Source organism: Ixodes scapularis, unplaced genomic scaffold (assembly GCF_016920785.2).
Source record: "Ixodes scapularis isolate PalLabHiFi unplaced genomic scaffold, ASM1692078v2 ptg000005l_1___fragment_3__unscaffolded, whole genome shotgun sequence".
NCBI lineage: Eukaryota > Metazoa > Arthropoda > Arachnida > Ixodida > Ixodidae > Ixodes > Ixodes scapularis.
This window is the reverse complement of record NW_024609887.1, coordinates 1,826,437-1,849,341: the sequence shown is the minus strand read 5'-3', so window position 1 is coordinate 1,849,341 and position 22,905 is coordinate 1,826,437. Positions and strand designations below refer to the sequence as shown.

The following is a 22,905-nucleotide window of genomic DNA, read 5'->3' as shown; positions in this document are numbered from 1 at the left end:
ATTGAAGTGAGCTTGGTGGACTAAATGTCTACAAATAGTGCCAAATGGTGCACACTTCAACTTCGCTGTTTGTGCCAACGAAGGTGCCGACCAAGCACAGCACCGCGATTAAACAGATCAACAAACAAGCGAAAAGTGAACAATATGAAGCGGAAGTTGCACGAGAACTTAAAATTGACATCATGCAGGTGAAAAGTGGCCAATACGCAGCAGAATATGTGTGTAAATTTGGTATTTTCGGACCGCTTAATTATTTGAATGATTTCAGGGTTCCCTCCGAATCCGAAAGATAGATCGGTGACTGTACTTGCAATTTATTGGCCACATTCCTGGTCAAAAAAGTCAGTAATGTTTTTCCGAGTCCCTTTTTTTATGTCACCCAGGAGACATCTTCAGAACATGTAAAAACGTACGCACAGGTCATCGCTGACGTCAAAGGCATGCAGTGTTAAAGCAGCCGTCATCAGCGGTTGCTCGTCGTCAGTTCCGTCGCCGCCATCATATCAGCTACTCTACTCTCCTTGCTGTGCCGTCACTTCGTCAATGATTTTCTCAACAGTCCTTAATCCTTAAGTCGCGAGGTTCTCATCTGCGGTAATGCAATTGAAGGCCGATTCCTCAGCAAAAAGTAGGTACCAGTCCTTCATTGTCAAGTTTTGTTCTGGCTCCGGAGACTGTAGGATCTACAAATTCACACTTGCGAAAGCAGTTTGCTACGGCGCTCGCGATAACACGGTCCCAGGACACGGAGAGGAAGTGCAAGGTGTCCAGCAGGCTTATTTGAAGCTCCTCGTCTTGCCGTTCATCTTGGCGAGCAGACGCCGCTCCAGTAGCCCCCTGAAATTGCCCTTTACGTTCCGAATTATGCCGGCGTCTAATGACTGGAAGTGGCTTGTTGTGTTAGCCGGTAGAAACCCCACACAAGCATCTTTTAGGCTGACTTGCTTTGGGTGGGCAGTGCACTGGTCGAGGAACAGTAGGATCTTCCTGCCCTAGCACGACATTTCGTTGTTAAAGTATGTGACAAATTCCTGAAAAAAAGGCTCCCATCACCCCAGACTTCTTGTCTGCCTTATAAATGCGGGGCAAACGGCACTTCGAAACACCTCGGCTTCTCGAATCTGCCGATGATGGTAAGCTTCTTCTTTTCCGAGCCATCGGCATTACAACAAAAAAGAATGGTCACTCTCCGTTTCCTCTCCTCTCCATCCCTGCAAGTCTGGACCTTAAAGCAAAGGCTCTTCTCTGGTTGCACATTGATGAAGACGCCCGCCTCATCAGCGTCAAATATATTACGGACTTCGTAACCAGCAATAGGCAACGGAAGAGTGTCAACCAGTGTGCGATGACAATTTATCCACTTTCTTGCCCTTGCCGCAGACTTGTTTATACGCCAAGCCACGTCTAGCTATAAAACGGTGCATCCAACTGCCCGATGCTTTACATTTCTCAATGCCGAGCGAAATCCCGAAGTCGTCGGCTTTTTCTCTCTGCACCTATCCGTTAATATATTGCCCACCCCCGTCACTTCCTCAAACCACATTAATGGTATTTTTTAGGCTTTTCGTGTTGCAGTCTTCACCTGCTTCACGTTGACACCGAAATGCTGGGTACTTTTCCCTACACATTCTCGCTGACCCACGATGGAGCAAATTGTTGATGGCGCCAGGCCTAGGTCCTTCGCCAAGTCTGTGCATTTTCTTTTAGGGTTCTTGACTACCTTGCTCAGAACTTCCAGCTCCTCTTTGATGGACAGCGCTTTTCTCTTGCGAGACATGTTGAATCGAGTCCCAACTCACGCTGGGCAGATGTGGGATGTCCTTTCGAAAGTTGTTTGAAGAGGATCCCACAGAGTTCAACAGATGTGCACGTTCATTGGCAATCACATGATCAACGCTGATTCCAAATGTCATTTCTCGTGTTCACTTGAGTGATTGAGAGTTACTGAAACCTGTTTAGAATAAAATTAAAGCAGGAGCATTGCAGTAGGTGAATGCGAGTTACTTCAGCAAATCAAATTCTAACCAAGTGACAACACAGATAGTGCAGCAACGCTGGATGTGGGTATGTTTTTGAATTTCGGAATGCAGCTTTGATTATTGTGATAGCACGGCACATAAGTAGAGAGCACAACCTAGAGTAGGTCGTGGTAGAAAGAATGGCAAGAAAAATTGCACAAAAACACCTGCTGCGGTTGTAGGAGCCGCGTGATGCCGCACTAAAGGACGTGTACCGTATTTACTCGCACAATGAACGCACTCGCGTAATGAACGCACCCCCCAAGTCGGCTTTCAAAATTTCGACTTTTTTTTCCCTCGCGTAATAAACGCACCCCCAACTCTGACGTCAAAATTTTGACCCCCTCCCCCCACGCGCGCGAAATGAACGCACTTTTCTATCCTGGTGCAGCGAGGTCGCGAATGCATGGGCAGCGTGGGCGAACAAAACGCCTTGCAAGACGCGTTAAAAAAATTCGCAAAGATCCGACGGAAGCAAGAAAAAAAAACAACATGGAGGAGCTTTTTTTTTTTTTTTTTTTGCACAGCGCAGTTTGGACTTTGGGTTCGCGCGCCGCCGCGCGCAAGGAGAAGCGGAGAAGCGCTCTAAGGGAACGAAACAGCTTGCGAAAGGCGGCAAAAAGAAAAGGAACAAAAAAACCACGGAACTAAGAGAAAACAAAAACAAAGAAAAGCTTTTTTTTTCTTCTTTTTTTTTTTTTTATTGCACAACCCAGTTTGGTTACGGGGGATCGCGCGCCGCGCGCAAGGAGGTAAGAAAGAGGAGCGGAGAAGCCCTCTAAGCAAACGAAACAGCTTGCGAAAGGCGGCAAGAAAAAGAGGAGCTTTTTTTGAGAAAAAAAACAAAAAAAAAAGAGGAGCTTTTTTTTTTTCTTTTTTTGCACAGCGCAGTTTGGTTACCCGGGGTCGCGCGCCGCGCGCAAGGAGATAAGGAAGAGAAGCGGACAGCCAACGCCTAAGCAAACAAAACAGCGGCAAAAAAAACAAAAAAAACCGAAGGAACTAAGAAAACAAAAAAAACAAAGAGGAGTTTTTTTTTTTTTTTTTTGCACAGTTTAGTTTGCTTACGGGGTCGGGCGCCCCGCCGCGCACAAAGAGATAAGTTACTTTGATTTTTCAGGATAAAAGGTCCGTTCATTATGCGAGTAAATAGTAAATACGGACGCAAAAATTTTACTTCGCGTAATGAACGCTCCCCCCAACTTTGCATCGATTTCTCGGAAAAAAAGTGCGTTCATTCTGCGAGTAAATACGGTAAATGTTGTGGATCATCGTTCGTATGATCCAATGCGGCTCGAGAAAGCGTTCACACTATATCGAAGTGTAGTGCATTAGTTTTAAGGGACTTTGGCCAGGGATTTTGAAAGATTTGCATCATCCCAAAATTTAGATGATCCATAATCGTATCATAGAGATTCTACTGCAGTGATGGAAGCGCCATTTGACCTTTTGGAGCAGGCCTTGTAGCAGGCAAAATGTTGTTTTGGAGCAGGTAGTAGCCCTTTTGGAGCAGGGTCCGGCATATGTTGGCATATTACTTGAAAATGAAATAATGCTGAAATTGCTGTATAACGCCCATCTCTATTATTGGAACACAGCGCCTGTCGCCTTTTTAAGACAGGATATATACAATTCAACAAAGTAAACACAAAAAAAATACATTTAAAAAAAAGTTTATCTGCTTTTTAGATAAAAAAAAATACAATTAAATATGTCACACTGAGTTCTGATGGTACAGGATATTTAGTTTTATCAGCCTGACCTTCTTTTAAGATATCTGCAGCAGCATCCAACGACCCTCACTGTTGTGGAATGTTCTAGTTCAGATTAGAGTTGTTTTTCGGGCAGAAGCTTCAAATATTGCCGTATCTGATATTCGCTTCAAAAATTCCGATTCATTTTCGATGTGCTGGCAAAGTCACGATCGGATCACGGCGAGTTAACTTGTTGAGTGCGTTCCTTGGCATGCACCAACGCGCTCAAGAGAAGCGACACCCGCGGAGCAGACACCACAGTCGCGCAGTGCTTTGTGCTCCGAAAAGGACGGTGAGGCTTTACCAGCACTATATCCACAGTTTGGTAAGGAAGTATTCACTGGCGGCCATAGTTGTGTCCGCGACTGCCGAGCGCGTGCTGATGGCGAGCTTCCACGGTTCTTTTTCAACGTGCATTCGACACCATCAGGATTGCTGGTCTTAGCAGCCTATTAGTGTGGGCTCGTTCTGAGCGTGCGCTCTACACAGCACCCACAAATATGGCGCCCAGTGAATACTCCTTATACTTTGTTTCAGCTTCGGTGCGAGCGCAGCCGAAGCACAAGCACGCGCATGGGGCCCGTAACGGTGCCCACACTGCACGAGCCCACGCGCGAGTCAGGAATGCACAGAGCATTGGGCTCGCGCTAGCTTTGACTTCGCTGGTAGCTAGCGCACAGGAACAGGGCGGGCCAACATTAAAGGGGTCATGAAACGATTTTCCTACTTCTTCCTCCTTAGCTTTAATCCTCAACTCAAATGCGAATTGTGAAATCACGTGGTCGTGACATTCTTCGGCACCGGTGCGATGACTCCTAGCTTCCACCGTGGTTTTTATGCACACCATAGAACTTGTCATTCCCCAGGGACAATAAGTTCCGTCAGGGCACTAATTGGCCACAAACGCGAATCCAAATATTCGTCGACGGATTGATTGTTGACGAGCGCAAACGTCCGAGTGACGCAGCTCTCGTGTCCAATGCGTGATCTGGGCTCTGCTGATGTCAGTTTGGCGCCGGTGACGCGCTTTTGGAACCGCGGATGTATCATAGTGAAAAGGCGGAGAGCTTTCGAAGGCAAGATGGTACAAAATAGTCCTCTATATTTTCAAACATTCGTACCGAAAAGCTGGCTTTTGACTTTCTAGCCTCTTTCTTTTGGCCAACTAAACGATATGCGCTCAGTAAAGTCCCAATTTAAAATCATTCATCCCAACCCAAAATTCGTTTCATGGCCCCTTTAAAAACATCCACAAGCTCGGCCCTTTTTTTTGTTTAAATAGGCTGCTCAGTGGGATGGTTCTTCGCTTAGCCTCTGTGGCTTTGGTCTCAGATGTTGCTAACGTTGTTCCTTTCAATGATGATGATCATAATGCGCCCTTGCAGTTTGGGTTTGCGCAACAGTTGCGGCGCGGAAAATACCGCGGTACCGCCACGCGCTCTGATAAGACTTCTATTTTTATTTTTTTTATTGCTATATCTCATCTCGGCGCAGGCATGGCGCAATTCTTCGGTAAAATGACAATTTGGCGCTACATGTAGCAGGATTGCGTCCTTGGCGCAATTGGCGCAGCACTTCCATCGCTGCTACTGTGTTTTTAATAAAGCCAAATAGATCAACTCCTCAAAACCGAAATACGAGCACGGAAGCTCATGGGCGGGAGTCACATGGCTACGCCCGACAGTTTTTTTTCTCAGCTTCTTTGGCGTGTCAAGCAGATGACAAAGTTGCGTGCGCCATATGTCGTGCGATTGTTTAGCACTTACAGTCGCCGACCGTTATTTCAGACTCTGATAATTCAGACTTGTTCGATATTTCGGACCTAAAGGAGGAACCGTGACCTACCTGATAGAAATAGTGCATTTTCACGACCAATGTTTAGTCCAGCTTGAAGTCAGAAAGTTCGATTATTCGGATAAAATCGTCGTGAGCGATCAGCGGGAAACACCACCGAGAGGCGGCCATTTTGAATTCTATGTTGGCTGCAAATGGATGGGCTTGGTTTGGCAGCGCTACTTGGGTACTCCTGAGTCCTATTGCTAGGTGACGCCTATGCTGGCCCCTTTTTTTCCCATTTAGCTGCACTTCATCATCGTCATCCTCATTATCATTTTGCTTTGTTTCCTTCCATCCCTTCGCGCCTCCGGCCCACTTTCGCGTCGCCAGTCGCCATTTTGTGCTCGTAGGTTTGCGCTTCATCTCGTTCGGACAACGCTGGCTTGGAGGTCATGGACCCATCTGTTCTTCTGCTGCTGCGATGTGCCGTTAAGAAGCGCAGAAAGTACTCGACCATAACGCTAGAAAAGATGGCAGCGATTCTCAAGCGAATAGAAAGTTGCCGAACACAAACAGAGGCATAACCTCAAGCAAGGCGCGCAGGAGTAACCTGAAGCCAGGCACTATTTACTGCCTTTTAAGTCCGCTTAGACGTAATACAGGCAAGTTTTTTAATCTGTTGATTTGTCGGACTGCTCTATTATTTGGACATATTTTCGGTCCCTGCGAAGTCCGAATAATCGGTCGGCGACTGTATATTCCTTCCGCTCAATGTTCTGTGCTTGAAGATTGATTGGCCGGTACCAGAAACGACAGTTAGGTAGCAGCCCCACGTCCGTTGCAATGTTGGTTCGTCGTCCAGCCCGCGGTATGTCCCTGGTACGGCATTATATCGAGAAGGACATGTATATGTACTTCCTGAGATCTGTGCAACATTTTTTTTTCTGATCAACACACTTGCAGCTTTTTAGAGGCCACAAAGATGGGGTTCATATTCTTTTCTATTTCTAATATTGAATATGTGCCTTACATGACCCACGACTTTGAATATATTTGGTACACATAGTTAGAACGCCACGTTACCATGGAAAAGAGTGAGCGCGACTGAAACCGCCCAATACTCGACCGGCTCTTTTCGGGCGGAAAGAAAACAAATTTTGAGTCGCAAATTGTGCCCTGGGTAGTTGGCCTCCTATAGGTCGTGTTCAAATAAAAACCTCCGCAAGCATAAACACCCCGTCGTTCGCCCTCATGTACATTAAAAATCTAAGCTTCTAATGAAAATGTAAAAAAAAAAAAGCCTAACGCAACTTATTATTATAATCCACAATTTCCTTTTAACTAATTACAAATTCCCAGGGTTTTCAAGAATTACAAGTAAAATATGGGGTTTTCGAGGCCTCGAAAACCACACATTCAAATTCCAGGGAATTCGAGGTTTTCAAGGACCCGTACAAACCCTGGCTGCCGCTTCTCAAAGCCTGCGACATGCCTTAATGTGCGAACAAGCGTCCCTCCGCACGTAGTGCGGGTGGCATCCCCTCACCTGCGCCTTCGTTTCTGGGTGGCCCAGCTTCTTGGCATCCATGGGCAGCATCACGGCCACGCCCCCCACGGGGATCTGCTTCTGAAAACACAACCACCACTCGCAATTAGTGCCAGCGACACTTGCCCCACGCGTGTGGCCACGACACTGCCCCCTGCACGGCGGAGTTGGCAGTGCATGTGGCTGCCATGCGAAGGAACGGGGTTCGAACCCCACACTCTCCTTCCTCAATGTTTGCCCTTTCGGAAAGTTCCAGCCCATTTTCGGCTGTCGTCGTGCGTTCTGGTTCGGAACATTCCTGAATCTACTGCATGTATAAAAGCAGCGGTAACAAGCTGTGTGTGCAGTGGAGGCAAGGGCAATGCCGGGTGAGGGGAGAAAGCGCAAGCACCAGGAAGGCAGGACAAGACAGGAGAGAAAGGGAGAGCACTAGGAACGTTAGAGAGGAGACGAGGTTTCTTTCCTCCGCCCCAGCTTTCCTGGTGCTTGCCCTTTCTCCCCTCGCCTGGTGTTACGTTTGCCTGTACTGCACGCAACTAGAGAAACGGAGTACAGCAGTGTTTGGGCGTACACATAAAGCCAATGAACTAAGCCCAATAAAAGTTCTCACAAAGGTGTCTTTAGATAGCGCATTTATCATACTCAAACTTCGTAAATAAGAAGTTTTACAATACCGCACGCTAAAGCTTTGCATATGCAAAGAATAGCGTCGTTCCCACTGTGCATGTGTTGAACACTGACCATGTTTTGCGCTTTGCGAGCACTATATTAGCGTACACTATTTTTCGGAAATTGCGCACGCACGCAAAGGGTCTTTGTGCTCCTCCAAGGAGCATTTGTAATGAGAAGTTGGCTAAAGCCAAGACGAGCACAGTTAAAAAATGGCAGCTCCCAGGACTATGGCTGCGGCCGCTTTGGCGTCGTCATGAGCACAACGTCGGCAGCATTCTTGCGACTGCGACTTTCGATCCAGGACGTCATTGCACTTGGTTTGAAAAACCCAGTAAAGTGGGCAACAATCACCAGGACTTGATGCTTGCGACAAACAAACATTTCTCGGCGAAGCTACGATGTGCGAAGGTCAGTACACGAGATCTCTCTTGCCCAGGCAACGCACGCGGACACGACCGGTCGACCGCTCCAGTCGGATTCTCATGTTTAAACAAATCTAAAATGTTACTCTAGACCAGAAAAACTTGTTTTTTCTAAAGTTACAGCATTTCGTGAGTGAAATAAAAATTGCGACTGTATCTTGGTGGCACTGGAAGTGCGAGATGCCTGGGCTTTTGTGTTGCGGCGGAGAAACGCTGTTCTAAAACTCTCTTGCGTAGCGCGCGATAACGCAAGTGCTAAATTTCACGCTAGCGTGCGCTAAAAATGCATACATTGTTTTAACTCTTTAATGCTAATTTAAAAACAAAAATTACGAAAAGAAAAAAACAAAACAAAAGGGTGTTTCTGGTAGGCTTCAGGAACGACAAGAAGTGCCAGTTGCTGAATCGGAAAATTATTATTCAAAGCCAGCAGAGCCAGCAGAGCCAGGTCTCGCGCCCTAAGCTCGTGAGCGCGAATGCATGCCCCGTGCTGTGACGACGCAGTCCTCATCACAGTATTGTAATTGATACTTGCTAGAGAGAACGGCACCTCGACAGAATTTCTGCAATGACGAAGTGTATTCTCTCAACAACTAACAGCTTTTCGAACGAGACTTCGCTTTAACAATTATTTCACAAAGAACTACAAAAAGAAAAAGAAAAAAGAATAGCAAAAAACCAAACAGTGGCTTAGCTCGGCTATGCCAGGATATACGTAGCGTAAGCTTAGGTTCAGCTGGTTATTCTTAGCTTTTCTGGTTGTCTAGGATTAGCTTGATTATCGTGCTTACTGCTGCTTCAATAACACACACACGGTATACCCATTATGTGACTACTTCGGGATCCGATGAGTTAAGCTTCTCCACTCTTCTTATTGCGGAGGAGGCGCCGTGTAACCGAGCTTTCGGTTGCACGTCAAAAGATCCCCAGGTGGTCCAAATTATTCCTCAGTCCTCCACTGGGGCGTGCCAGATGCCCGTCGTTGGTTTGGCCAGCTGTGCGCCGTCTTGTTATGTGTCAAGCAACCAAGCTGCTGCCCAGAACCGGACAGCGCGAGCCATGATCTCAAGCGGGTGCATGCGCGCGGCGCGTGCGTCGGGGACTGACCTAGGCGCCAGACCAGTCCTGCCCGTTCCGTTACTGCTCCTCGCGTGTGCGCAGCACGGCTCTCTAGGAGCCGTGCAAAACTGCTCAACCTCGGCCAGTGTAGCCCACGCTACAAAAGAAAGTTAACAACCCTGCCAGGTGGGCGAGTGACTTCCCTGCTTACACCCGAGACATTGCGGGCCGGAGCACAAAAGAAAATATAGTGCCCTCCACTGTCGTTCTGTCCTTTCCCATTTTGCGTATTACAGTAAAACCTCGTTATAACAAAGTTGAAGGAGCGGTCGTAATTATTTCGTTATAACCATTAGTTTGTTATAGCCAATGTTCATTTCTTCCCACTATTAGCAAGCAAGGGGAATTATGATTGCTTTGTTATATCCATTAGTTTGTTATATCCCGTTTTGTTATAACGAGGTTTTACTGTAGCTCTTTCTCGCGAGAGTTTAAACGTATGCCGCTAACATGCAAATAGCCCCGGAACACTTCCGGTCCTGACCTATGCGGCGGGTTTCGAGGTATTTGCCACATCAAATGTATGCGCTATTTTCGGGAAATGGTCATTTATGCCACTGTCGCGCATAATTTAATCTTACGGTGAAAAAATGACGTGTAAAAAGTTAGAAAATATGTCAGGAACGAAAGATTGCCAGGGCTACTCATTTCATGACGCGAGTTTGTTGCCAAACAAAAAAGGGCGAAGATTCCCACCTTGGGCTCCTTCTTGTCCTTGTCCTGCTCGGCGTCCCTCAGCTTAGCCCCCTGGGCTACCGCCTTGGCAGACAGCCGCGACAGCTGCTCCTGGCCGGGACGCTCCTCGCTCGGAGTCCGACGCGTGGGGGGACCTGGGAAGGGGACACGCCCGTTCACCTGTGCTGCCGGTTGCACCAACTGATGCCCGCCCTCAGTTCTCTGGCCATAGATCCGCAGAACAGACGTTCTTAGATCCGTCGGTCGACAAGCTCCGCGGAAGGGTGTCGTCCGAATACGGCCCTTCTCCGTTGCCCGCACCTGAGCTGGTACGGGCGGATGGCACTTCTGGCGCCACCAGCAGCCCCACCCCTACGGGCGGCAGAGAAGGACCGTTCTTCGACGCCACTCTTTCAGCAAAAACCTTACGTATCCCGTAAAAATCAATAAAAAATCCCATTCCACCGGAGGCAACGTGCATCCAACATTCCACCGGTTCCGTCACTTTTGTCCCTATGAACCGGGCCGATAACAAAGGGAGCGCTACGGAGCGGACTCACCTCAAAAAGACTCCAGGCATTCTAGAAGCTTGTCAACCAACATTCGTATATCACTGTCACGTAGGACGAGAAATGTGGAAACACTGCCTACCCTATTATGGGGACACCCAACAAGCTTTTTTTTCTTCAAGAACACCTGGACAGGGCACGCAAATAAAAGGTAAGTATCCTATCCAGGTACTTACAAAAAAGAAATGTTTTTCGGGGGGTTTGACGTCCCTCTGTGTCTGCGCGAAACTTCCCCGCCACGGCCCGCTCCGTCTCAGAGAGGACGTGCTCTGGGCAGGTTGGAGAAACCCCCCCTTGTCTGTGCCTCGGACAGATTAGGCCCACTTTATCGCGACTGCGGCGACGAATGTGCGCGAAACGAACGACCGACACAAATGACTTTCCGCAATCTCTTACGTACAGTTTTGTACACCAGTCCGTTGCACTTCATTGGGGGCGTACGAGATTTAAAAAATAGCGTGAAAAATTTTTAGAGACTCTCACCAGACTTCTTTTGTAAACAGCATTCAACGACGGGTGCTAAAATTCTAGGCGCGCCGGTGCCAGTGTCGCGCGGCGGGTCCATTCCTGCCAGGCGTCAGGACTTTGGGCTTGGCCCCGTGCTTAACTTGATCCCCACAATTCTAGAGCCCGATACTGTTCCTACTTTTTCCTCGACGTAGCTCTGTTACTTTTACGGCGCATCCTCCGAGGGAATTCGACCCCCCCACTAGTACGGTAAACCGGAGGGCAATATCGTGCAACTCGAAGCCAAGTAGCAGTCCTTCCACCTCGTTCATTGTTTTCTGGGAATGTGTCTTTCTGCAACCCAGTTTGCTCATGCGGGAGATGCTTTGATAACGATTAGTCCGATTTCAGTTTCGTTTGCAGAAAATTAGTTGTAATTCATAAATGCAAGGTGTGAAACAGTTAGCGGACCAGTCTAGTTTTTGTCAGTAACCTAAAATTTCACAAAAAAAAAAAAAAAATAGAGAGCGTCATTTTTGTAAAAATTGAGTAAATATTGTGCCTATAGTTTCACCCCTACAGGTCTGCCTCGGTGCACCGTGACACACTAGCTTCGTTCGATTTAGTTTCACTTCCTACACCGGTGCAAAAAAGTGTAGGGCGGTGTTCTTCCGGTCGTATCTCAATACACATACCAGGAGTACACTGCACAACACTTTTCTGCACCAGTGCAGGAGGTGCAGGTAAACCGAATGAAACTACAGTCAAACCCCGCTTCAACGAACGCTGCTTCAATGAATATTTTTCAGTTCCCCGTCAACGGTCCATAGGATTCAATGCATAAAAATTCTCACAACAGCGTACACTGTTTCTTGTGCCGTTCCTCTTGAACGAAATTTTACAGAGCAATTCGAAGTTCGAAAGTTTAATTTTCTGTGCGAAAAACAAACCTCCAAGCACTTTGGTGCAGTTTGACACATAAAATATGTCTACTATAAAGTTACAATTGCATGTTGAACCACCAAAAACCGCCGCTAATAACCGGAGCTCAGGCGCAATGTTGACTGCGCGTGCAGGCCACCATTATTCTATGGCGACGGCGATGAGACTGGCCTTTCCGGCCTTCCTTCGCTGTTGCACCAATGTTGGTTGCACCCTAGCTCTTGGCTTGATAATCCTCTGCTGCAGACTATCCAAACCTGAAGCTCAGTCGCCTTTTTATTTTTTGTTTTGTCAGTTGTCCTTTTGTCAATACAGTATGCGGGCTTTTGGGACATGGCACCACCAAGCACAACGCGGAATTTTTTATCCTTAAAAGATAGAGCTCGCATCCTGGCCGAAGTTGCAAATGGACAGAAGAAAGCTGTCATCGCGGAAAAGTTATGAATTCCTCCGAGTTATTTGTCAACGATCCTAAAGTTGAAAGATGCAATCGAAAAGGCTTTTGCATCGGGGTATCGGCCAAGCGTGCCTTCGATGACCTACGACTTTGATTATATTTGATGGTTGAACCTTAGAAAACGGCCCGTGACCACGGAGAAGAGAGTGAGCGCGACTCACACCGGCCAGTTCACGATCGGCGGTTTTCGAGCGGAAAGAAACCGAATTTCGAGCCGAAAATTCTGTTCTGAGTAGTTGGGCTCCGATATGTCACGTACAAGTAAAAACCTCGGGGAGCAGAAATACCCTGTCAGTCTCCCTTTAAGCCAAGACTGGTTCACACATCTGCGTTTTCTTGTAACCGCCGACGACGAGAAAACGCGCATCAGGTAGCCCTGGAACTCTCCCCATCTGCGTAGACTACAGGTTTTTCAGCATTTGCGAGGTCTATGCACTACCTATGACGAATGGTCGCTCGTCGGAGTGTCAGAATTATTTCGGGCCCATGGCAAAAGAATGAAGAATAACAAATCATAAAAATATATACGCAGGTGGCAAGAGTTCCAGGGCGAGTCGATAGATGGCACTAGTGTGGCAGTGCGTTCTCTCCCAAGCGGCTGGGAGGAAACAAGACGCACACGGGCGGTCAAAAAACAGACGTTTGAACCAGCCTTTGTCTCCAGAACCCAAATGATGAGCGTTCGCGCTCCAACCATCGCCCAGCACGGTTACGCCCTGTCCAAGCACGATGCTTTTTGTTTTTTTATCATTTCGTGCCGTAGACCAACAGAGTTTGAACAAAAAAGTCACACATACATTGAGCACAAACAAAGTGGCACATACACCGAGCATGACAATGCAGTCTTCGAGCAAACATCACTATTTGAAGCTGCAGGTAATCTCGCTTTATGAACACACAAGCACACAATATTACGTGCAGCATAAGACCAGTTTGCATACCACCCATAGTGGCGAAAACATACGACAATCACAACTCTATCTTTTACTAAAAAAAAAATAAATGCAAAAAGCCAAACACACCAATTTTCCAAACATAAAAAAATGTTGACCTATCTAATGAGACTGAGATAATGCCTTCTAACAACGATACAATATCTGAAGGAGAAAACAGTTTGTGAAGTACTAGATAGTAAACTGCGCTCGCTCATTGTGGGAGGGAAGTATGCAAACTTGGGTAGTGAGCCCCCGGGAGCACTCACCTGCGAGGGTGTGCCTCTTGCTCTCCTCCGAGAGGGCTGGCCTGTCCCTTGGGGGGAAGCCCAGGGCTGTGGGGGGCATGCCGGGCAAGAGGGGGCAGCCCGTTAGAGGGAGGGGGTGTCAAGCACCGCATGCCACAACACTGAGACAAAAAGAGCACCAGGGAGGTGGCACCACATGCCGCCTCACTGGGGCTGTCATTTCCACAGTCACCACTGGTACGTTCCCAAACGCGTCGCCGTTCAACAAAATCCTGCGCTCCGTTCAAAACCGCATCTTCCGCGCTTGCGCGTGATCCAAGTCACGGGCAGGAATCAATGTCAAAATTTCTGTGGTGTATGCTGCGAGCTTGGCCTCTGGAAAGTGTCTAGACACTGGCCAGCAGAAGCCTCTTCGTTTGCCGCAACCGGTAAAAGATCCTATGCTGCTGCACACGTCACTGGCGCACCACCCCCTTTGACATTCCGAACTTGCATGGCACAGCACTGCAGTTGTTGGTTTCTTCTATGCGTTGAATGGCCGTAAACGAGCGCCGAACTCCTAAACTGCCCGGACCACGCGTGTCAACGCAGAGAGACGTGACTGGCGTCCCCCACTATGGTCTTAAAACTCGCTCGAACAAAGGATGCGTGACCTCTGCGAACAGTGGCCGACGGTGAGCGAGGCTGTACCGGTGGCCATTACGGCGTGGCTCTTACAACGACCGTCGCCACCCCTCCGGGAGTTTGGATGCAATGCGGCGCCGCACGACCGCCCCAACCACGTGCTGTTTGCCGTCATGCATTTGGAGTGTTTCATGCTGGTATGCAAATTGCAATATACAATCGTGCAAAAAAAACAAAAACAAAGAAGAGAACCTAGTAAAGCATGCGTGTAGATTTGTGCAATGTTACAGGTACAGCCTGCTGAATTCAAAACAAACCAGTCTGCCGCAATATTGCGGCTGTTTTGTCTTTGTTGGCAATGGGATACTGTGATTCCAATTACTAATCGACCCACCCAGCTCGGATTTTCAAAAACTAAAGATGGGTCGACCTACGATCGTGCAAATATGGTACATGCAGCCTTGAAATCGACCATCATCGCCAATACTAATATATTCGAACGACAGTTGGAACGGTCATTTAGCTTGCCCTTGAGGAGAGCTTCTCCAGCTGAACTAGGGACTGCACCAAGCATGCTTTCCGATCCGGTCCAAAGCTTAACCCCGACTCAGTAACCCAGCATACAAACGACAAGATTTTCAACAAACCTATCTCTTTCTCTAGAGTAGACTTCCGACACATCTGTCGACCAAAACAAGCAACACGGACTTCCCTCTCAAAGCGCCGAAGGCGCTTCCTGCCCAGAAGGTGGGCCACAACAGACTACTGCTGTATCAAGCACTTTGGTGCTGCTAGCTTTACCGACGTCCCCATACTTTCCCTTCCCATAAGGGGCATCGAGCTCATATATGAAGCTAGAGGAAAAGGTTTGGTAGCTTCGAAACGGTGGGCTATAGATGCCGAAGGTCCTGTCTGCTGGCAATGCTTGCAAGGCCTGTGTCTGCTTGTTTCCTCGTTTTATTTTGCACAAAAAGACTGGCGTTCCGCGTCGTATTAAAAGAAAAGGTTGACAAGTGCCCCAACAACTTTAACTCGTCGTGACAGAACACACACACCTAACCTATCGTCTACATTCTTCCTGTCACTCTCTTTTGTGTCCCTTTTCGCAAGCCCACAGACGTCGGCGCCTACGATTTGCCGTGTTCTTTTGCCGTCTTTACCCCCCACCCCTGTGAGGAGCTCCCGAAGGTGGTCTGCGAGGAAGCGGGGCCAGGGACGGATCGAGAGAGGAGAAGCGCTCACTCTGAGAGGAGAAGCGCTTGTTGCTCAGGGTGCGCTCGAAGTGCGGCGGGGGCCGGTCGATGCGAGAGCTCGCCTGGCGCGTCTGGTATTGGGTGCGTCCCGAGTACCGGAACTTGGAGCCGAACCTTGGCAGGAACAGCCGAGGCTTCGGGGCAGGTTCCGGGGACATCAGCCTGCACGGAGGAACCTCGGTCTAACCAATGGGCAGAGCTTTCCGCCCGCCGGAACAAGCGGACTCTGCGATGCCACAAGGTGGAGGTTTTCGTTCTTGGCTACTCCACTTTGCGTGTGTTTGACGAAATGCACTGTTAGAATTTGTTTTATAAACACACTTCCTTATTCACTAAAAATTTTGTTACGCCTGTAATTGATCATTGTGTCCGAGAACCGGTCATCCTTTATCAATCTCCAGAACTGTAACTTAAAAATAACTTTTTAATGCAGAATGTGTTTAATCAGCTGATTTCCACGGAGTTCTGTAACGTTTGGCTGTAACAGCCAGGTGTCACAGATGACTGTAACGAAGAACCAACAGCGAAAAGCGTTATGTCCCTAGAGAACCATATAAAAAGACTTCAGACCCCAGCAGGATTTGAACTCGCGACCTCCAGATTGTGAGCGAAGTGCTTTGCCGACTAAGCTATCCAGGGTCAGTGCTCCGAACACGCAAAAGTGAAGCCCTTGGTGCGAAGTCTTTGGCGCATCATTGTTGAAATGTTTGATTCACATAAAAACAAAAATGCGCCACTGTCTAGCCTGACTCTCCCGGCCTGTGTCAGAAATGAGAGCGAACCTTCGGCAGGCGGTGCCATTCCAGTGATGTGATTGGCCTAAGCCGTTTTGGAGCACATTCTGGTGCAGCCAAAACAAAGTTTTGGAGCAGCAAAACTGGCTTTTGGAGCAGCTAAAACAGTGTTTCGGAGCAGCGAAAGTTGCTTTTAGAGCAGATATTCTTAGAAAAAAAAAAAAAAAAGAAATTCATTTCAAGTGGTGTACAAACGAAGGACACATTGCTCGCCGCAATCAACTAATTATTGTCAAGATAGACAACCTGGGAGTCTTTCAACATGTAACTAAAATGCCAATGACATGACACATTTGCAATGCTTCAGTTAAATGATACAAATATGTCAGACCAAACTGCACATATTAAAATTTATTTTAAAATAACCAGCTTAGTAGTAAATATCAAATCATTAGGTTGACTAGTAATATAATAAATGGAAGCAGTCTCCAACTGCTGAAACAAGTAATTACTGCTGTGCAATGCGAAATTGTTGCGCGGGCCGAGATGGCTGTTCGATCGAAACCATGCCACTCCGCTCAGTCTCCAACTAATTCCCAAAATTGTATGCAAAATCTAGCTATCCAACATACGAAAAAAAAAAGCAGTCCAGCGGCACGTGCTTGCCAAGAGCGCAGGCGAGGAGCAAGCTAAACACAGAAAGAAAAATAACCTGAGTGCATCGATTCAAGACATCGCGAGCCAGGATCAAAAAGTTCTTGGAGCGCTTTGTGCAACGACTGATTTCGGGACAGACAAGCGCGCTGTGCGGGTTCAGCATGCGGACATTGCCTTCTTCGCTTCAGCTCACTTCTCTTCACCAACATCTTTCACGGCCGATTTTTCATGTACCGGAGTAAGTCTTGAAAGAAAGCCCACCGAGAGAAACCTAGGTAATCAATACTTCGACGCAGCAGTCTTTGAGCTAAAGGGATGTTTGTATAGTAGCGTATTAAACAAAAACAGGATTGTTGATGAACATTGCGGCAGTCCTTACGTTTTAGCTCTAGAAAGTGCCATAACTGCAGTGACGTGGTTACGGCAACTTCCGACGTCGTGCTATTATGGTGACTGGCAGGCATAGACCAAATATAGTTTGGCCACGGCCGTTGCTTTTAGGAGCGAGTGCTTCAGCCCAAAAAGTAATCCCCGCCGCGCAAAAACATGGTTTCGTTTCACAGCATGACGGCATGGCTGGTACCCAACACGCTAGCGTCGGAGCGTCCGCACACGCCCACGTCTATCATTGAAATCTTTTTTTTTTTTTTTTTTTTTAAAGACGCGAGAGGAGAGACGGGGGGAAAAGCCATGCAAGACCGGATGAACGATTGATGCAGGGTACCTTGTATCGGACGGCTGCTTACACCACCTAGCTCATGTGTGCTCAATTACGGTATTCAGTTTAGTTTCGGCTTTCATAGGCGACCAGAATTGGTTCTTTGGCGCAGGCTTGGCGCAGATTGCCCATATTTTGGCGAAATGTAGCAGGATGTAGCAGGGTTAGCCCAATGGCGCAATTGGCGCAGCAATCACATCACTGCATTCCCATGCCCTTCTCTTCTTCCCTGGAAGACCTATCACATATTCTGTGCTTACTGGTCTTCGTCAGCATGACCGAGCTTGTACAATTTTTTCCCTTTCGGTTTTAAAGAAACTTGTACTTTCTTAAACAAAAAGGAGTTAAGCAATTGAGTGCACGGGTTTGCAGTGCCTCTCCTAGATAACGCCCGTTGCAGTACTGAATTTCGGTGGCGTTCATTTTTGAGACATAATAGTATTTAAAAGCATCAAAATTCAATTTTGACAAAAGTGGGATGGATGAATGCAAGATCATATATTTTTAAGATTGCAGCAGGTAAGCAAGTTTGAGCTTCTGATTGCTTGTATGGTGCCAGAGGCGCTTACATTAATGAGAAACTCTTCCAGTGCCGTGATGAGTCACAGCATTCTTAGAGTGCCTAATTCAGAGTGAGTCCAAAATTCAATGTCCTAAGGGCAGAGGTGACATCCTGGTAGTTAGACTGTCGATATGTTCAGAACAACTCTCATAGAATTGGAGACGAGATCAGACCGTGGTACCCCCCAGCGGTTGGCTTTAGAACTACACCATGGATGGGGACGACAAATACAATGACTCAGTGCTCGGCTGACATAACTGAACGCGGCGTCAGCGTTCGACTCAAGTTGGTGTTCTCCGGTGAGGGGGGGGGGGGGCTCTTTTGTTACCACTCCAGCCTTCATGAACAATGCAGCATTCATGGAGCCCAGCTCAGCACAAAAGCTGAAGCGGGTCAAGCTTGCATTCTCCGACGACTGCTTTCGAGAGAGATCCGGCACTTAAGTCATTTAATTTATCGTTAGTATTTTTACATTACACTGTGCCCTATGTTCTATTGAAGAAGATGACATGGACATGCCCACAATGCCTGTGGGCATGTGCACAGGCCTTATGTTGGGTAAACACCGAGGTGTGGGGACAACGAGTGGTTCAGAGTGCCCCCTATAGTTCGATCTCCTCGCTAATAGAGCAGAGTTACACAAACTTTTCAGGCCCGTGACCCCTAAAATACTTGTACGCTGTCTGGCAAATCACCTCCCCCCTCCCCCAACCTTTAGTGTAGTGTTAAGATTTTCAGCGGCTCAGCTTTTTTAGGCCCCCGTGACCCCTACTTTGTGCACCTCTGGTACAGAGGGCTCTGCACATACCTTTTGCCCTAGGGACCGTCAAAAAGAAAACGACGGAAATCATTTATCCTTTCTTTTGATGGCCCCAAGGTGTTTGACAAATCAGTTGGATTTTTGGTACCCGCAGGGTGAACCCCTTTACCATAGAGTCTCCCAAACCAATAAAGATTGCCATTGCTGTTATTATTATTCCTTTTTGAGGCATCCTTCTTCAGCTTCCCGAAAGATCCTTGGCTGCGCGCGAGAACAGGGTGCTTGCTGCAAGATGTGCCGAAGACAAACTTTCCTTACGAGATACTCTAAGTTGCACACCCGGGGTGAGCAAGAGTGGTCCACACAGGCCCCAGAAGCACCGACTTCTCGGCTGCAGAACCCGGTACCCCAGAAGTGCCGAGCTCCTCCGGGGTACCGGATACCGCCACCGAAAACCGTTGTCCGCGTTCCCCGAGCGTGCCCACCTGAAGAAGGTATGGTGCTCCACGCAGACCTTCCAGAGGCGCTTGGCGGCCCGGTGGTTGGCCAGCTTGAAGCCGATGGTGCTCTCGAACTGCTCAAACTCCCCCGGGCGAATCTTGATGTAAAAGTTGTTGCGCTTGTAGGAGATCTTGAGGATCTTGGGCCACGCAAAGCGGTTGATGCGCAGCCGGTCCCGGTACACCAGAAGCCCCGAGGAGCAGACGCCCAGCGTGATGTCCACGCCCTCAGAGTCCCTGGCCTGGTGGAGGTCCACCCCGTACATGGCCAGCTTTTTCGCATTCTCCAGGTAGTGCAGCTCCGCCTCCGCCGGGGTCTGGCCCCTGGGCACCCCCCCCACCAGGTCAGAGCCCCGAGGGGGCTGTGCCACACAACTACCCCACCATTGCGCGGGCGCCACTATTTCGTTAGGCCTTATACGTCGTCTCGCAGTAAGCCCGAGTGTAGGGAACGGGTAGGGCACGTACAAAGCACACAGTCGCAGCACACGTACAGAAAGATGACCCAACACTGCAACGTTGTGCTTTTGTCCTCGCTAGATTGGCCCCACCGACTCGCAGCAATGGCTGCACTCAAACTCGCGTTGAAACAAAGCATACTGGAGGGCGGGTGTATAGACCCCTGCCTAGATTTACGTTACACAAGCACTAGAGAGAGTCTAGTTAAATGTGCCGCACCAGTGAACCATTCCCAAGCAAAAGCCTAAAGCAAACGGTGCTCTCCGTGTGCATTCATTGACGCCCTATTTTGATTATTTACTCGGAATCTTTTACAAAAAACGGGTGCGTGTACCTACGTTGGTAGGTACCATCCTTGCACAGAGACAAAAATCTTGTTCAAAAAAGCACTGCAGCACGCTTTGCGAAGGATATTTTATATTAAAGGCACGCTGATCTACAGAAAAAGATTACTGTAATTGACTTAATTTTCCCAAGAACCCAATTTTCGCGAACCACCTACAATTCGCAAAAAATAGGTCCCATGATCAGTTAAGGTAAAATGTAAACACATAGGAATCTATATTGAGATCCCACCGCATAGCCAAAAGTAGAACCCGCGAGTTATTCCAAAACTTCAGCTTTGACCTAAATCGTAAAATATTGAGCTTGTGAAAAATAAGTTGTTTACTATAATTGATGTCTGCATGCCTTAAACCTGGGACACTTCTCGTGTTGTCCCTTTCGAGACATTGAACCGTGCAGTGGCATCTCGACCTTGCACTAAGAAGCAAATGGGACGTTTCCTAAATGACAACTTTTACGTGCTGTCAACATGCGACACCACGAAAAGAGACATTGCTTTCGTCACTTGATCACAGGCGGTGCTAACGTGAAAGAAAAAAATTTGACAGCCTACTTGGGGGTAGCAGGGAGGAAACTGAAACCATGTATAATTAGGGTTCTTCACTTTCAGGTTTTATTTTTGTCAACAACTATTTTATAGGGGTGTGCGAATACTCGAATATACGAATTCGAATCGAATAGAAAGTTCCCGAATATTTCGATTCGCAAATCGAATTGGTAGTATTCGGTTACTCGAATATTCAATATATTCGGCCAAAGACGCGCGGTGGGCGCGGAGGAAACAAAAAAGCAGTTTTTTCTCCCGATGTAAGCGCCGTGATGCTAGACAAACCATGCGAGAAACACCTCTTGGTCCTACCATTCCACAAAAATCTAACGCACAGGTTAGAAAACAGAAAAGTAACGAACGCCACAAACTTTATAGCACGAAGATTTACTCACGATCATAACACAATCCACCCTTGAATCACAACTGAAACATCCCGCTTGCGCCACTTCCAGAGAGGAATTGTTGGGAAGCCGGAATTCCGCGCCAAGCCTAATTCTTTTCACGAGTAAAACTCCTCGTTTCAAATTGAAGCGCCAATGTAAAACACACTTGCCGCACTCGCAGAAATCGGCTAATGCACCACTGCATGATCACAGAAAGAAAACCAACGTTACCACGCCGGCGAAACCAACCGAGTTATCGTCGTCGTTCTTTTGGAACCGCAAATTCTGATTCAGATTCCGAATCAGAACGGCAACTCGGTTGGTTTCGCCGACGTGGTAACGCTGGTTTTCTTTCTGTGATCGTGCAGTGGTGCAGTAGCCGATTTCTGCGAGTGCGGCAAGTGTGTTTTACATCGGCGCTTCAATTTGAAACTAGGGGCTTTACTCGTGAAAAGAATTAGGCTTGGTGCGAAAGAAACGGAACGGAAAAATAGTGTGCCTAGATTTGAGAGGGTTTCCAACAGCTCGATAGCCGCGTTTGAATTACGAACTGCGAGAAAGTGCCGAAAAGGCGAAAGCGTCGGTCAGGTTCGGACAGGCAGGGCAGGCGTCGTCGCTCTTCTGTTTGTTCGCCTTCTTTCCACGCGACAACACAACACATGCGCATTCACGATCAATCTGCGATGGAGCCGTCTCTGTGGTTTCAGTTTCGGTTGCTCCCTCTTTTAAATCAGGGCTCTCTAAAACAGGACATATAAACGGAAAAATGGATGCGTAGCGGCAGTTGGACGGTGACTTGCGCCACCTAACCACATTTTTTTTTTTTTCTTACTTTAGATTATATTGTTTAAGCCAGTTTACCTCGTTGCTGTTTACTCAGATTTAACACCTGTCTATTTATTTATGTGAAATCAAATCCCAGGTGCCATTTTTTTTCCCTTAAAATGGAGACCAACTATCGCCAAATGCCCCTTTTCTGAGATATACAAATATTAAAAAAAAAAGAAGTTGTGGTGTTAGGTTGTGTTTTTAAAGAGAAAAAAAGGCACGCGTGGCTGTAACTTTCTTTTTTTTTTTTTGTGACGTTTAGGGTAGATAGATTATGTTTGCACCATAAAATTGGATCTTTAGTGCCCAACGTTCAACAGCAACTGCTTTTTTTTTTTTTGGAGTGAACTATCCAAGGAATAACTTTTTTCTGTTTTTCCGGCCGAAATTCGTTTTTGCAGACTAGAGTCCCGAAAATAGGGGTGATCCTTTCGGTAACTGCCAAAGCAGGGAAAGGTGAGAAAAGGGGCACCCACTTGTGCTGCTTGTGGAGCTCCATGACCTTGTCCTCGAGCTCGGGGGTCTGGCTGGGGGCGAAGCGGAACTCCGACAGGTAGTTGCGGCCGTGATCATCCGGCTCAAAGTCCCCCAGCTCCGCTTGGACCAGGTACGACCCCAGCAGGGCGTGCGTCACAAACGAGCAGGGCAGCCTGCGGCACACGCATGTCCCACTCACCACCACTCCCATACGTCCTTCCGCCCACGGAGGCCACTCCTCGCGCGCCCGGCAGATGCCCAAGAAAGCTTAGATTGCTGCCGGACACTCGCAAGTGTGTGCACTAGCGCACCTCGTGTAAAGGGGCAACGATTTTAATGACGAAAGAATTCGCAGCTTGTATTCATTATATGGTGTATCTTGGCACAAGTGAGAAAAAGCGTGCCATTTTCCCCCGATATACTGAGATTCCACTGCGTAATCACGAAGGAAAACGCACAGGGTCTCTCATGCTACCCC

At 47.8% G+C, this 22,905-nt stretch overlaps 1 protein-coding gene across 1 annotated transcript in view; it reads right to left on the bottom strand.

Annotated features, from left to right (window-relative positions):
* Positions 1–22,905, bottom strand: part of LOC8036017 (protein 4.1 homolog) — a 66,880-nt gene that overhangs the window by 19,969 nt on the left and 24,006 nt on the right. Inside the window, 6 exon segments of the mRNA XM_029976145.3 lie at positions 7,095–7,175; positions 10,004–10,137; positions 13,599–13,664; positions 15,444–15,616; positions 19,371–19,709; positions 22,427–22,600. Of these exon segments, the coding sequence (XP_029832005.2) occupies positions 7,095–7,175; positions 10,004–10,137; positions 13,599–13,664; positions 15,444–15,616; positions 19,371–19,709; positions 22,427–22,600 (967 nt within the window).